The sequence below is a fragment of the Dipteris shenzhenensis genome, chromosome 7 (genome assembly GCF_047967505.1).
Source record: "Dipteris shenzhenensis isolate YYH24624 ecotype China chromosome 7, Dip_SZ_1.0, whole genome shotgun sequence".
Lineage (NCBI taxonomy): Eukaryota > Viridiplantae > Streptophyta > Polypodiopsida > Gleicheniales > Dipteridaceae > Dipteris > Dipteris shenzhenensis.
Window position 1 is genome coordinate 41,524,937 of NC_141602.1, and position 16,253 is coordinate 41,541,189.

Consider the following 16,253-nt stretch of genomic DNA (forward strand, 5'->3'; position numbering starts at 1 on the left):
TTTTAAAAAATAAATAAGCATACATTTCTTCAGCTTATCAACTAGATCTAAGAAATTGGTCCTAGGTCGTGATGCCTGTTAGCTCCTTGCCTTGTGAGTGCAGGAACCAGACACCACTTCCTGAACCAAGCCCCTATTTCATGGTTGAAATCATAATACTACATTACTAAAGCATGCCAAACCAATTTCAACTTACTCTATACAATGCACCAATAAATACATTAAAAAAGAAAGAGCACATCACAGACAATGATGCATATGCATATTCACAATAGAAACTTTTAAAAAATAAATAAGCATACATTTCTTCAGCTTGTCAACTAGATCTCAGAAACTTGGTCCTAGGTCGTGGTGCCTCTTAACCCCCTGCCTTGTGAGCATAGGAACCAGACACCACTTCCTGAACCAAGCCCTTCTTTCATGTTTGAAATCATAATACTCCACTACATAAAGCATGCCAAACCAATTTCAACTTACTCTATACAATGCACCAATAAATACATTAAAAAAGAAAGAGCACATCACAGACAATGATGCATATGCATATTCACAACAAAAACTTTTAAAAAATAAATAAGCATACATTTCTTCACCTTGTCAACTAGATCTAAGAAACCTGGTCCTAGGTCGTGGTGCCTCTTAGCCCCCTGCCTTGTGAGTGCAGGAGCCAAACACCACTTCCTGAACCAATCCCTTATTTCATGTTTGAAATCATAATACTACACTACATAAAGCATGCCAAACCAATTTCAACTTACTCTATACAATGCACCAATATACATTAAAAAAGACTTGCTACCCATGTGGCAGTAGATCTACTGCCTACATGTCAGCCTTAATTCTTTCCCTACTATAGTCAATCCTCTACAGCTACTGGCTATGGTGTATGAAAGACCAAAATTCAAATAGACATAGATAAGGGTCTATTGGGAAAGGTTCCTCTTCATCAAAGACTGCAGATTGAATTCCATTTTATGTCTTTGGAGGATGCTGCACAATGCTAGCTTATGCAGATGTATGCTTTTATTCCTATGTACTTTAAGAGTGGCTACTTTCTGCAAGTAGTTTTTCTCGTTTCTTTTTTCTAGACTTCTGAGCATGTTGAGCAATCATAATACTACACTACATAAAGCATGCCAAAACAATTTTAACTTACTCTATACAATGCACTAATAAATACATTAAAAAGGACTTGCTACCCATGTGGCAGCAGATCTGTTGCCTACATGTCATCCTTAATTCTTTCCCTACTGTAGTCAATCCTCTACAGCTACTGGCTATGGTGTATGAAAGACCAAAATTCAAATAGACATAGATAAGGGTCTATTGGGAAAGGTTCCTTTTCATCAAAGACTGCAAATTGAATTCCATTTTATGTCTCTGGAGGATGCTGCACGATGCTAGCTTATGCGGATGTATGCTTTTATTCCTATGTACTTTAAGAGTGGCTACTTTCTGCAAGTAGTTTTTCTTGTTTCTTTTTTCTAGATTTCTGAGCATGTTGAGCAATGAAGATGCTTCCTTCTACTACAAATTTTAAGAATCACATCTGGTAAGCTTCCTGCTTGATCGTTAAGCTTTGCCATGGCTCACACACCTATTTCTTAAGGAAGGATAATGCCCATTCTTTCCAGGGAATGACATGAATGTGTTGTGTATTACCCCCTTCATATGTCTGACAATGTTCCGTAGTATGTACGAAAGAGTTTGTACTTATTTTATGCATAATGAGTTTGTATTTCTACAAGCAGCCTACAACTATGCAGATGAAGAGAGAACGTCACCAAGCTACAACGTAGATTAAGAGAGAAATTTTTCAACGTGTCTCTACAAATATGCAAATTAATAGAGAATGTCATCATTGGAGGGTAGAGAAAAAACTTCAATCGCTAAGGGCATCCATGAGCTTGTAGAACGAACCAAGAAAGAGGCAATGATCTGAGTTCTCACCAGATTTTGCCTGGCACAACCAACAGTAGCTGATTTCAACACGTCAATAGCCCCTAATCTCCCTCAAAGCTCGACCTGTTGGCAGCCACAAATTCAGATTTGTTATCTGAATACATCTTCAATGCACTGATCAGTACTTTGGAGACTACCTACAACTTTACATACACTACCACATAGAAACATAGCAGCCCCAACACTTCGATTATACAGTGAATTAACAACTGAAAGAATCAAAGAACTAGCTCAACGCAAAAACACGAATCGAACAAGAAAACTACAAGGATGAAATTTGTGTGGTCGCAAGTGTGTCTAAAATTAGAGGGAGAGATGCCTGAGTGGGACACTCACATACGAGAAATTGACGCTGCCAATCGAAAGATGCAGAAAAGAGTCTCACAAAGATGAGAGAGCGTAAAATTGATCGTCATTGCTGGATCATGAGAGAGAGAGAGAGAAGAAGGGTACCGGCCCTTCTGCTGAGAGCAAGATTCGGGGTGCATCGACCAACGGGGCGATGATTAGCAGTGGATGGTCGATGGAGGGAGCCGATTGTGTGGATATATAATTATATCAACAAGAAAATCAAGAGCGAGGTATATTAATGTGTGGAAGTCAGGCGCGGCCGCGTGAAAAGTGAGGGAGGTGTAGCACCACTGCATTGATGTGGATATGGCTTCTGGCAGTTCTGATGAAAGCTCAAACAATGGCAACAACGAAGAGTTGGATGCTAAGGAGGAGAGAAATCCAACAAGTCCCCAAAAATAAGGATACCTCTCAGGAACCAGAGAGTCTTCAGCTGGTTAGCTTCTAAAGGATCTCTGGTGTAGTCACTATCGAAATCCTGGTCATGACTCACGACTCACATGTCTGCGGATTGTGCTCTCAATGAAAGGTGGTGCGCGATCTGTGCATCTAATACTCCTAACACAAGTAGTTGCCAATGTAACGGACGATGAGAATGGGCACGTAACCTGAATTATGAGGAACGAATAGTTTCCTTTGTCTAGAATCAAGGAACTGCTATGCTCTCATACCAAAAATGATGATGGGTATATATGCAATGCAGCTAGATATAGCTCTATTCAAAAACTGGTGCGGGCTCCAAGATGCTGTAAATCACAGCCCACGGAAGAAATATATAGAGCAGTCATCAGTTGGCTCAAGAGAAACAGCAACAAAGAGATGAGCACTGAGTAGATGAGCGAACTTCCGGCACACAACGTAACGTGATCACGCCCATATTTTCCCACACTGAAAAATTGAATCACAAGTATTCACAACAAAAAACATTCCTAGACATAGAACACTATGAGACTCATAAAACCACCTCCAACTTACACAAAAAGGCAAAGCGTCATGATAGCAACCCACACCCTTGAAGTGGCAATATGAAATGCTTGTCCCAACAACAGCCCAAGATAAAACTTTGCACAAGGATCCAAGAACAAGGTGTCAAGCATGGGAGATGAGAGGAAGGCACACACTTCTCTCATCTACGAGAGCAAAGGCCAAGGATACTGCAGTCTGCCACAACCTAATATCTCACAATGGTCTACATTATGACCACCTAAGTGGCAGCGCCGTCGGCTTTAACCCATTCCTCTAAAAATAATCAAATTAATTAATACATCTTAGAAAAAGGAATGCCCTCCTCCCCACCTCTGGAATTTGATCCCATAGGTGGTCTCCTTTAAGATCTAGTGGGTAGCTCGTGGCAAGCCACCATGGTCTGATATTATATATATAATTCCACAGCTTTGCAACTACTTGTTTTTCAGAATTGTCAAGTATAAATGGTTACGTAGTTCGCATTCATGAGCTTCTGTAATACAATTGAATGGACCCAAATCAGTTTCACTGGCAATGGATTCCGGGTGCTGTTACTACTATGTCCATGAAGATCCATGTACTTCTTCAAATTTGTGTTCATGTATTCAAATACCACGTTCAGAAGCAGCTCGCTCTTCTTCTGAACATGCTCTATGCATAGCAGCCTGCAAACAATGCAAGGGTTGCTTGTGAAAATGGAAGTAACAGGACACCACAGTTAGCGAGGAATTAGTGAGCAAAAAGAAAAAGAAGAGAAGCTAAAAGTAAAAGAGGAGTTGTTACGACAAAAAGCTCCAACGGAAAGCCATAGCTACTATATCAACCGACAAAAAAGGGACAGCTACACCAACCTACTAGTGGATAGCCTAGCTACCTGCAATGAGAGCCATGGTGTTGGTAGTTGCAAGAGAGGGAAGAACGAGACCTTGCGAGTTGAGTAACGACCTTGAATGTGGAGTAAGTAGTAGAATTGCAGAGGAGATAAGGCTGCAAAATAGAAAATAAAGCCCACAGGAAGTTGGCGCGTTGATAGCCGAGCTACAAGTGGACACAAATAGAGGCTTGAATGAAGGGATGGGTTGTTTGTAGAAGGAGAGAACCTGTTTAAAGGAGGCATGGCAGGGAAGTCACTTGAGATGGTAAGGAGGAGGAGGAGAGCAAGTCAGTTGATGAAGTTGGGATGAAGTGAAGCATAACCAAAGGAGTCGGGAGCTTAATAGAGATGCAGGAATTTCGAAAAAGGAGGCAAAGAGTAGGATGGAGTGCACCAAAAAAAAGGGGTTACAGAGGTGAGGTGCAAGTGCGAGGATGTAAGGATAAGAGCTAGAAGGTGGCAGTGCATAACAGTGCATAATGGCTCCAAGATGGCGGTGTATAATGGTTAGGGGGTGTGGTTTGGTGGGTGTTGTGTATAACTGAAGGTGCATATGGAAATAGATAGCACCTTTCATTTGCACTGAGTCCAAATGAGTAAGAAGGTTAGGATATAAAAAACAATGATAAATTAAAAAGTTACATGGTAAACAACCATAGGAAATTAAGAAGGAAGCAATTAAAGGAAAATAATCACTATATAAGTATATATATAGGGAAAGTATCTAAAGACTCAAATGCAAATATAAAATCACATATACCATAGGAGCTAATTAATCATGTATTTTAGATTACGGATTGCATTTACATTTTATGCAATATCAAACGGCTTCATGTTCAAATAGATAAAACCTCTACATTATTATCATTCTAGCAAACATTAAATGTTAACACTAGATTATACTTGATTGCACAAGTCTTCTTTTGGTGCTTAATTCTATAGATCTACCCAAATTTTTAAATTGTATATATAATATGTTGGCGAAAGTTTCCAAATATATTTATCTATTATATAAAACTTTGGCGAATTTTCATGGACTTTATTTATAATTTCATAATCTTAAAGGCTAAACCTAGCTCTTTTTTTAATTTTAGTTTCAAATTCTAGTGAATATACTAAGCTCTTATTTTTATAAAAGCATACAAACTTTCACAAGCCATATAAAACTTTCGCTTATTAACGAAACTAACGCGAAAAAATCATCCCTAGTTACAAAAGTATTGCAGCGTTTCAATATAAAGGGGGGGAAGGCAGTGAGTACTCCATTGCCTCCATATGTGAAACTGAGTCATACAGATAGTCCCAAATCAGATGAGGAAAGGGCCATGATGGCCAAGGTTCCTTATGCATCAGCGGTTGGGAGTCTTATGTATGCTATGATAGCTACTAGACTAGACATTGCATTTGCAGTGGGAGTTGTTAGCCGGTATATGGCTAATCCAGGAAAGAGGCATTGGGAGGCAGTTAAGTGCATCATGAGGTACATGAAGGGTACCAAGGAGATGTGCATCTACTTTGGTAAAGGAGACATCCGTGTACTTGGGTACACAGATTCAGACTATGCAGGGCATTCTGATAGTAGGAGATCCACTTCTGGTTATGTGTTCACCTTTGCAGGTGGTGCAGTGTCGTGGATGTCTCACGCAAAAAAGTGCATTGCTTTGTCTACCACAGAGGCTGAGTATGTTGCAGCCACAGAGGGTTGCAAGGAGGCTATATGGCTTGATCGGCTAGTGGGAGATTTGGGGATTCATTTAGATGTACCGACATTGCATAGTGATTCCATGAGTGCTATTCAGCTAGCACGGAGTCCAGTCTTTCATGCAAAGACCAAACACATTGAGGTCAGGTACCATTTCATCAAGGAGGTACTTGAGGACAAGCGCATAGAGCTTGTCAAGGTTCATACAGATGATAACCCTGTAAATATGTTGACGAAGAGTCTACCTAGTCAGCGGTTTGAGTATTGTCGTGTATTGATGGGCATTGGATAGTATGCTCACTGGTTGTTCTCCCTTAAAGGCACATTGTCCTTTAAGTGGGAGGTTGTGGTGGTTAAAGGTCATTGTGCCTTTACCCCGGTTATGTACAATACTCAAACACATATATAAATGAATGAAAAAGAAGATTAGGGTGGTTCTGCACCCACTAAAACTTGTGCGGCTCTCTGTTTCTCTCTCTCCCTCTTCTGTTCTTGCTTCCGTTGAGAGCACTCTCAAGAGGAAAGAGAGGAAAAGAGGATGGAAGGGGAAAAGAGAGGGGAGAACGAGAGGAGAAAAGAGAGGGGAGAACGAGAGGAAAAGAGAGGATGGAAGACGAAAAGGGAGGGGAAAAGAGGGAGGGAAAAGAGAGGAAATAAGATAGAAAAGACAGGAAATAAGAGAGAAAGAGAGAGGGGAGAAAGAGGATGTGAAAATAAGAGAAATGGAAAATGAGAGGAGAAAGGGAAAAGAGAGGATGGAAGAGGAAAAGAGGGAGGGAGAATAGAGGGGGAAAAGAGAGAAAAGAGAGGGACAAAAGAGATAAAAGAGGGGGAAGAAAGAGGATGTGAAAATAAGAGAAAGCAAAAAGGAGAGGAGAAAGGGAAAAGAGAGAATTGAAGAGGAAAAGAGAGGGGAGAAAGAGGGAAAAGAGGGAGGGAAAAGAGAGGAGAAAAAGAGAGAAAAGAGAGGGGGAAAAGAGAGAAAAGAGAGGGGAGGAGGAGAGAAAAGAGAGGGGAAAAGAGACACGGGGGATTCACTAGTAGTATAAGGAGACGTCACCTGCGTGCAATAAATATATGAAAATTTCCCTTATCTAGCCCCTATTTAGGGGACCTTACCTTATAAAATGTACCTTCCTTCCCTTATATAACCCCCCTCGCTTACACTCACGTGGTACCATACGATAAACCCTAGTGGACCCCCCGGGAAAAGAGGGAGGGAAAAGAGAGGAGGAAAGAGAGGAAACAAGAGAAGAGAGGAGAAGAGAGGGAATAAGAGAAGAGAGGGAAAGAGAAGAAAAGAGAGGGGAGAAGAGAGGAGAAGAGAAGGGAGAGGAAAAGAGAAGCGAGGGGAGAAGAGAAGAAAAGAGAGGGGAAAATAGAGGAGAAAATAGAGGATAGAGAGGAAATAAGAGAAGAGAGGAGAAGAGAGGGGAGAAAGAAAGGGAAAAGAGAGGATGGGAAAGGAAAAGAGAGGGGAGAAAGAGAGGAGAAAAGAGAGGGGAAAAGAGAGGGGGAAAGAGAGGAAAAGAGAGGATGGAAGAGGAAAATAGAAGGGAAAAGAGGGAGGGGAAACAGAGGGGGAAATAGAGGAAATAAGAGAGGGGAAAGAGAGGAGAAAAGAGAGGAAAGAGAGGAAATAAGAGAAGAGAGGAAAAGAGAGGGGAGAAAGAAAGGGAAAAGAGAGGATTAAAGAGGAAAAGAGAGGGGAGAAAGAGAGGAGAAAAGAGAGGGGAAAAGAGAGGGGAAAAGAGAGGGAGAAAGAGAGGAGAAAAGAGAGGGGAAAAGAGAGGAAAAGAGAGGAAATAAGAGAAGAGAGGGGAGAAGAGAAGAGAGGAAAAGACTGGGAAAGATAGGAAATAAGAGAGGAGAGGAAAAGAGAGGGGAGAAAGAAAGGGAAAAGAGAGGATGAAAGAGGAAAAGAGAGGGGGAAAGAGAGGATGGAAGAGGAAAAGAGGGTAAAAGAGGGAGGGGGAAAGAGGGAGAGAAAAGAGAGGAAATAAGAGAGAAAGAGAGAGGGGAGAAAGAGGATGTGAAAATAAGAGAAAGGGAAAAGGAGAGGAGAAGGGAAAGGACAGGTTGGAAGAGGAAAAGAGAGGAGAAAAAGAGAGAAAAGAGAGGGGGAAAAGAGAGAGAAACAGAGAAAAAAGAGATGGGAAAAAGAGGGAAAAGAGAGGAGAGTTCCTACGCCCACACTGCAGCTAGCCCTTAAAGCGCTAGCTGCAAGCCAATCTATTCACGAAAAGAAAAACAAGAAAAGAGAGGAAGCACGTTACCTGGAAAGTACGTGTCCTGGCACCAAATGATCCTGCTCGAAAGAGGAGGTATTTTGCATTTATTGCCCTATAAAAGAGAGGAAACATACAATTTTAAGAAAACTAATTAGTGAAAGGAGGAGTTGGAGAAGCAACATTCCAAAGGGTACGATTTGAGGAGACAAAGGGAAGCCTACAAACAAGGAGAAGGCACGAAAACAATAGGTAGAGTTGTCATACTCTCTTCTCTTTCATGATTGTTTTTCATGATATTTTTGAAGATAGGAATGTGGATACGGAGATGCCAGTAGAAGATCCAAATAATGATGCCGATGGATCTAGGAAAGAGGATGAAGATGATGATATGGGCCACGAAGGTGACAATAATGACACTGTAATGGAGGAAGGTGGAGATCACGACCTTGGGGAAGAAGAGGGAGAACTAGAGGATCAAGTCTTAGGTAGACATACAATAGGAGATGATGATGTGGGTGATCAATTGTATGTAAACCTTGAGATAGACATTTTTGGTGCACAAGACTTGGCTCAAGATTGAAGCCGTCGATGTAAATGCTATTGATTCATAGTTTTAACATCGACGAGACTTCCTATGTGTAATTTGGCCCACATTTTTATAGTGACATTTTGTACATTAATTTTTATGTTATGTTCACTCTCAATATATGAGTGTTTTGATCTCAATTTTAGTGTACATACTCATATTTTTAATCTTTCAAATGACCAAAATTATTTTGGGACCCTTGGAAATGACATTCTGTAAAAATGTCGCTATGGAAAATTGTACCCAGAAATCGGTGAAAGTGTCGATAAAAACATCGGTGCAAGGATTGGCAATAGTCGGTATGGTAGTTGGTATGTATGTCAGTATAGGGATCAGTATATACGGCATACATATCGACTACCATACCAACTACTATTTTGATGTGTACACCGACACCTTCCATGCCTACCAACTATACCGATGATCTTCTTGACCGCACCAGTGAAGTGTTGATAGACAGCATCGGAAAGAGGCCCATGTCTTGAAGTGATAGCCTTATTTGGTGTACTTATTGATATAGATGTCAAAGCATAGGATTCCATTAAATGTCGACCACCATCTAATTTTCTAACATAGGTTATGATCAGGTGCCATCATAAAAATCCATACAAATATCGGTGGCAAAATCTAGCTACATGTCTTTTTTCAACGATTTATCTTTTTCTCTATTTCTTCTCTCTCTCTCTCTCTCTCTCTCTCTCTCTCTCTCTCTCTCTCTCTCCCACCATGATTATTTGTCTTTTTTTCCCACCATTTTGGATAAATTTTTAGCCCAAAATGGCTTCATAAGGAGAACTAGCATGCACAGAATCCCACTAGAGACAACATTTCATGAAACTAACAAGATAAATTAGCTCATTTGATGTGTTTCGATCGTTTTGATACCAAACATGACTAAATTTGGATATTTCTAGCAAAAGTTGTGAAATTTGTTTTTAGCCCAAACTGGCATCCAGAGGAGGGCGCCGATGCCCTCCTCTGGATGCCAATTTAGGCTTTAAAAAATTTCATTCATTTCTTTTTATAGTCCCTCTCTCTCTCTCTCTCTCTCTCTCATGTGTGTGTGTGTGTGTGTGTGTGTGTGTGTGTGTGTGAGAGAGAGAGTGAGAGAGAGAGAGAGAGAGAGAGGGACTAAAAAAAGAAATCAATGATTTTTTTTTTTGCCAAAATTGGCATCCAGAGGAGGGCACAGACGCCCTCCCCTTCTGCGCCCTCCCTTGGATGCCAGTTTGAGGTTTAAAAATGTTCATTTTTCCGGTCGCTCTAATCATGTGAGTTCTCTCTACTAGGAGATCTTTCCTTCTTCTTCATGCCTCATCTCTTACTGGTTGTGCATTGGTGTTGCCTGGATCTCGACCTTCTCACTAGTAAGGGACCTCTCTCCATTCATTTTCATATTCCAAACTCCCTGTTTCTCCGCCTTAGCTATAGTACTGGCAGCTCTTTTTGGGCTCTTCTTAGCTTATGTTCTGGAAAGATGCCAAGAGGTGGCAGCTAGTTCTTCGTGATTGTTAGTTGTCTCTCGCTCCTTTTTGGCCTTGCAAGGGTCCTAATGGATGAGTTGGTTAGTGAGTTGCCAATCAGGGCCATAGTTTTGAAGTTAGTTCATTTGGCCAATTTGACCTTGCAAATTATGGTTAGTATGAGGCTTAAATGTGGGTTAGTAGAAGTTTAAGCGCTTCTAATGTGTTTAGGGTTTAAGGTTTTTGTTTGCTTGTGGACGTTCTAAATGCTTTTGTCCTTTATTCCTAAATCTTTTGTCTTTTGTTAGGTATTTCTCTCTAAAGATGGAGGCTCTCTTTGTCTCTTGTATGACACCACAAATAGGCACATCCCCACTTTTATTTAATGGCCCATCCACCACACACACACACACACACACCTTTTCACCTCTTTTCTATCCTCTCTTTCACTCATCTACCTTTCCCGATATTCCTTCCCCTTCACTTGTTTTTTCTCTTTTCCTTTCCTTCAAATTTACACCTATAGTTTCCTTTCTTAAGTTATTCAAAATATTTATCGGGCTACTTACACTTGGACTTATAATGACACTCCAAAATGTAGGGCCATAGTGGGATCCCTACCTTGTTTCATATGATCATTTTCATTTCAACTTGTGGCTATATCCCGTTTTGCCTTAGTGTTGACAAGTTGGCTCTACTTGCTAGGTTACGTTTACGTTATCGTCACAGGTGGTGGTTTGGTCAGATGGTGGTCTATTTGGTGGAGCTTTGGCTTTGTTGGGTAAAAGTTGATGGACAATAGGCATTCTGTGGTGCCGTGCATAGTTGCCAGGGTTTTTGGGAGATTACAATTGTTCGCATTTTTGTTTGTCATTCACTTTGTTGTGGTGCTCCCTAGCCGATTCGTGTGTTTTTTTCATTTCTCCAGTTTCACTGGTCATTTTTTGATCTAGAGTCCTTTTAACCCTCATGCCAAAGGCCAGTGCCCTTTGTCCTTCCAAGAAACAATCACAATGGTAATGTATATTCTCTGGGGCGTTACTGGCTGTTCCATCTTTATGCTCAGGTTGGTGTTTGTTTTTTTGGTCATCTTTATCATTCACTCGTCAACTTGGTGTTCATTGGCTTAGTCACTACGTGCTGTCTGGCACTCATTTTGTCTTGCGCCAAAGTTCTCCTTTCATTCTTTGGCTGAGTCCTTAAAGCATCATCTTATTTACATTCAGTTCGGGTTCCTTTTTCTCTATGGGTGAAAGAGCCTCTGTTTCTCATGATGGGTTCCTACATTCAGCAAGAAGTTTCCCAGCTTTAGATCTCTCTTTGATGGAATAGTCTTGGTTGGCTCCTTTCATGGGCTATAGATTTCGTGGAGCTTGTTCTCAGCTCACTGATCGGCTTGATTAGCTTATGTGGTTGACTTTAGCTGTCAAGGTTTACGATCTATTCGTTTACCTACTCATAATGGTGGAGCTCATGGGGTTTCTTTCCTACCCACAACTCTTGCCATCTGCCTTGCCACCTAGGTGCCTATCTCCTAGAAATACCTCGCCATGCTGCTATTTATGTTGTGCCCTTTTTCTAGCCAGATCTAGGGCCTTATGTCCCTGCTATCTGCTTCTTCCATAGGCTCCATTTGTTGTAGCCATTATGGTCCCTCATGTAGAATCCTTTTCTCTCTCTCTTTGGCATCTTTTGCCCTAGGTCTCCCTCCCCCACGCTCTCCTCATGTGGGGTCTTACAGATGGGCAGGTGACCTTTCCAATGGCTTCTACTCAGCTCCAACACTTGTACCCCATGCACAATCACCTATCACAAGAAATTGATATCTTTTGCAGATGTTCCCAACGATCGTGTTGCCCCTTTTGAAAGCACACTTTTGTTTAGCTCCATTCCTCCCTAACCAGTGCCAAGGGAGGCTTTCTTAGTCTAGACCAATCACTGAATCTCAATCTAGGGAGGCCTTTCTTGCATCTTCTCTGGCTATTCTAGAAGGTCGTCAGGAATTCTTAGAATTTTCTTGGATTATAAACAAACAAACAAACAAACAAATAAATAAATAAATAAAATAGTCCCAGATTGTTTATAGATATTTAGATGTAGGCGATGAGATGTAGACCTTCCCGAAGGAATCGATGGGGAGGGAGTAACGATGAGGACCTCTAGTGCCACTACCTCCAGCAGCACTAAGAAGGCATGCAAAAGCCTCTCCATAGTTTCTAGAGGCGACAAGAGAAGTTGAAGTATGAGCGTAAAAGAAAGAAACCAACGTTGGGACTTCTGTACCTTAGATACGAATTTTAGAAGAAAGAAGGACCATTATGAATTTTACTTATGCGTGAAGTGGGATAATCAGTCATCTGATTGCTAATTTGATTTGTTCAAGGGTTGCTCGGGTAGTTGAGCCTGCCAAGGGAAAGATGATTATGGAGTTCAAACTTCGAAGTCAGTATTGCTAGCTTATCCTTGGGGTGCAAGGCTTTCGGCTATGTCAATGACAAATCTGTATTTCACATCAGCTTTCGCTAGCCTGTCCATGGCGGTGTTCACATAATCCATGGGAATCTTTTCTATGATGCTGGTAATGTTATGCTCGCCACAGAAATCCAACATTTCTTGCGTCTCGGCCATTCCACCAATGCTACTGCCTGCAACCAGACGACGCCCTGCAAAAACATTTGACGAGAATCAGTCACTCGTAGCATAAAAGCTATTTTAGCATCATTTGAATCTCCAAGCATCGTTTTAGGAGAATTGGCATCATTCTAGAGGTTAAATCATTTCAGATGAGCATTCGCTGATAATTCCCATAGTTCGATTGAAGAGGAACGATATAAATGCAAGTGATGACGGATTAGCATCACTTGTAAGGATAAACAGGGGCGATCTGTAATCAGTTATTCGTGTTCTTTTTCTATCATTGGCAGTAAGTATAAGACTCCAGAGCTTGCTTACCCATCACCACATCAAATGGATTGAGCTTCAAGGGTACTTCTGGTAGGCCAACGAGAACGAGCTTTCCGTTGACCTTGAGGAGTTGCAGTAGAGGGTCGAGAGGATGATCCACAGCGACAGTGTCGATGATGTAGTTCAGCGTTTTACGAGCTTTCTGCAACCTCCACGAAATTGTGCAACATTAAACCGGCAGATTAAAACAGAAAGTTTTGCTTTTACTGGGTTCCAAGGAACTCTTACTTTCATTTCGTCGTCGTTGGTGCTAATCAGAAAATGATCTGCTCCCAGCAACTCCTTGGCTTCTTTCTCCTTGTGAGGTGATGTGCTGATCACTGTAACGTCGAGGCCGAAGGCCTTGGCAAACTTTATAGCCATATGTCCCAAGCCCCCAAGCCCGACCACCCCTATTCGCTTCCCTTTTTCTGTCATTTGAAAGTGCTTCATGGGGCTGTATACGGTGATTCCGGCGCACAGTAATGGAGCGGCTGCATCTAAGGGTAAGTTGTCGGGCATACGAAGCACGAAGCTGAGCAAAAGACCATGGAGAATCATTATTAGCATCATCTGATTGAAATGCAGCAGAAGCAAATTAGCCATTTATCAGTTGATCGAAAAAGGACGGCCTTAAGCTGAGATTGGTCGATGCAGGAGAAACAATTTCGTTTCAGATGCATCAATATGAAATACTCGGGCCGCAAGCTTGCAGGCAAGAAGTCATTGACGATCGAAGGCGCTTACGGAAAAGCTAATCAAAATTTTATTGATCGGGAAACACCAAGCTTAGAAAAAATCATGAGTGAGATGCCTCATGGGCAGGCATCCGCAGGACTGATATTAAAGAACAATTGAGATGCATCATCCTATCGAAGGAGGACGACAAACAATGGGGCATTCGGGCACGCAAGCTGTTTCATGGACAGCTTGGTCTATTAAGATCATACTTCGATCGAAGGTCAACAACTACCATACCGCTGATTAGCCACCATGAGAGTGGAGTAGCCTCCCTGGGTTGCAGTTCCATCTACATCTACGGCATTGTATGTCGGGATGCATCTATCGCAGTGTTGCTCTAGCAGCATCTCGCAGGCCTCGCAGTTGCCGCAAGATCCCACCATACATCCCACGCCCACGCGATCTCCCACTTTGAAGCGCTGCACATTGGGACCGACCTCTACAACGATGCCAACGAGCTCGTGTCTGCAATATAATCAAAGGTCACCAGATCACAGCAGAATGATGCTTGGGACAAGGGGAAAACAAGCAGCTTGTTATTTCAGGACTCACCCAGGCACGAGCGGATAGGTCGAGAATTTCCATTCGTTTCGGATTTGATGTAAGTCGGAGTGGCAGATACCGCAGAAACTGATATTGAAAGCCACATCCTCTGCTCCGGTTGGTCTAGCAACGTAAACACAGTGTATCAAATTAGGAGTCCGGCCAGGCTAGGATTTCAAGCTATATTGGATACGTGAAACGATCGCACGGCACACACAGCTATGAAACTACATGGAGCGATCGAAAAGAAATTCCGGCAGCTGGGTGGGTCGATGAGCAAGGATTCAAATGATCAAACCAGAGACAAAAACGAGATTGAAACACGATATGAACGAGAAAGGTGGTAATGAGCGCAAACCTACGACAGAAGGTGAAGGGAGAGAGGTGACCGGAGGGGTCTGTGGCAGCGTAGCCGAGGACGGAATGTTGAAGAGGAGCCATGGGATGACGGATGGATCGATCGATGAGGATAGCAATTGACGTAGAGATAAATGGAATGTGTATATAATTGGCAACGACGAAACGGCAGCCGTTTTGGCGATATCCTCTCGCATCGATATATGCTTGTATAACTATGATTCTAGCTTTTGTCTTTCTCTTGTATTCCATAGATTCTATCAAGGTCGTCCAAATGCTCATGGGTCAAAGGGTGGTGTCTCTTGCATAGCACTATTAGTGACTCTATACACTCTCAATTCAACAATCTATATAGAATGAACTCCCTAGAATCTTTATGTGGATCAATAATTGCATTGCACGAGTTCCTAATTTTTGAGAGAAAATTCTCAAAGGCTTGAATTGGGAGGTTGACAAAGGGAGGCGAGAGAGGCAAAGGGACCTCTACGCTCCTTCTCCACCTTACCCTCAAGCCCTAGATTCAACCTCTACCTCCCCTCTCTTTCTCTCTCCCCTCTCACCCTTCCTCCTCCCTCTCCCTCCGCCTCCCCCTTCCCTCACCCAGCAGCCCTAGAGTTCCTTCTCTCTCTCCCTTACCTCTCCCTCCACCTCCCCCTTCCAGTCTACTGGCTCGCACTCCTTATTCCGTGTGCAAGGCGATGTAGAACAATCTGGAATGGGGACACGTGGCGAAACATTGGCGTACAAATCAACCTTAATCCCGGCATATTGATCCCTTGAGTCCCCTCCCCTCATCTATTGCTAATACGGATTTTTACAATGTTATGCAGCCTTATTGTAGAGGTTTAGGATAATGATTGTGATTTTTCACAATATCATACCCAACATTCATATTTTCTTTCTACAAATCTCCTACAAATCAACCATTCAAGGGCAATAGTGGTCTTCTTTTAGGAGTTATTAGAGTGCTATACAAGTAAACAAGGTGAAATTTTCTCTAGGCCTGCCAAACGAGATGTGACAACCTCACCCTTAGATTATGACAACTCTTAAATCCCCTCTCATATTACCATTCTATTATAGCATTCTTTTAAGGCCCTTGTACAATTCCCATAATAAGAGAACCCAAAACAAACTCTATGGCTTTGGCTTTGGCATGGGTCCACTTTAAGTACATGCACCCACCCAAGCTTGTTCATGCTCCGTTGATAGGTATATTCAGGCTTTTGTCTTCCTTTACAAATTCCATATATGTTTGTTTGATGCTTCCTTCTCTATAAATTACATATATGCTGTGTAAGTTGCTTCATGCTCGGGGAAGGGTCACACAGAAAAATTTGACTATCACAAGCGTTCAATAGTTCATTAAATCATTCTTTTAATACAAAGAGGTATCATTCAAAACAAAAAAGTCATAAATTTTTCTAAAAAAAGGGTGTCTTTTAATCATACTATTTTCATAGATAAGGGACTTAAGAAATACCACACATGATATTGTTGAGATATCGAGCTCCACTCGTGATATGCCAGGGTG

The 16,253-nt window shown here is 41.9% G+C and overlaps 1 protein-coding gene across 1 annotated transcript; it reads right to left on the reverse strand.

Moving 5' to 3' along the window:
- Positions 1–1,882: 1,882 nt before the first annotated feature.
- On the reverse strand, positions 1,883–14,803 carry LOC147900359 (mannitol dehydrogenase-like). Its single transcript, XM_087376629.1, has 12 exons — positions 14,721–14,803; positions 14,372–14,485; positions 14,057–14,284; positions 13,328–13,613; positions 13,088–13,241; positions 12,623–12,798; positions 6,007–6,054; positions 4,205–4,266; positions 3,752–3,944; positions 2,722–2,791; positions 2,116–2,171; positions 1,883–1,960 (listed from the first exon to the last, which is right to left on the reverse strand). The coding sequence occupies exons 1-12, from the start codon at positions 14,801–14,803 to the stop codon at positions 1,883–1,885; spliced, it is 1,548 nt and encodes a 515-aa protein (XP_087232755.1).
- Positions 14,804–16,253: the final 1,450 nt, after the last annotated feature.

Coding starts and splice junctions, on each gene's coding strand:
- LOC147900359 (XM_087376629.1), bottom strand. CDS start 14,803: ATGGCTCCTCTTCAACATTCCGTCCTCGGCTACGCTGCCACAGACCCC. Junction 14,486..14,720: donor CCCTTCACCTTCTGTCGTAG/GTTTGCGCTCAT, acceptor TTACGTTGCTAG/ACCAACCGGAGCAGAGGATG. Junction 2,172..2,721: donor GACTCTCTGGTTCCTGAGAG/GTATCCTTATTT, acceptor TGATTCTTTCAG/TTGTTAATTCACTGTATAAT.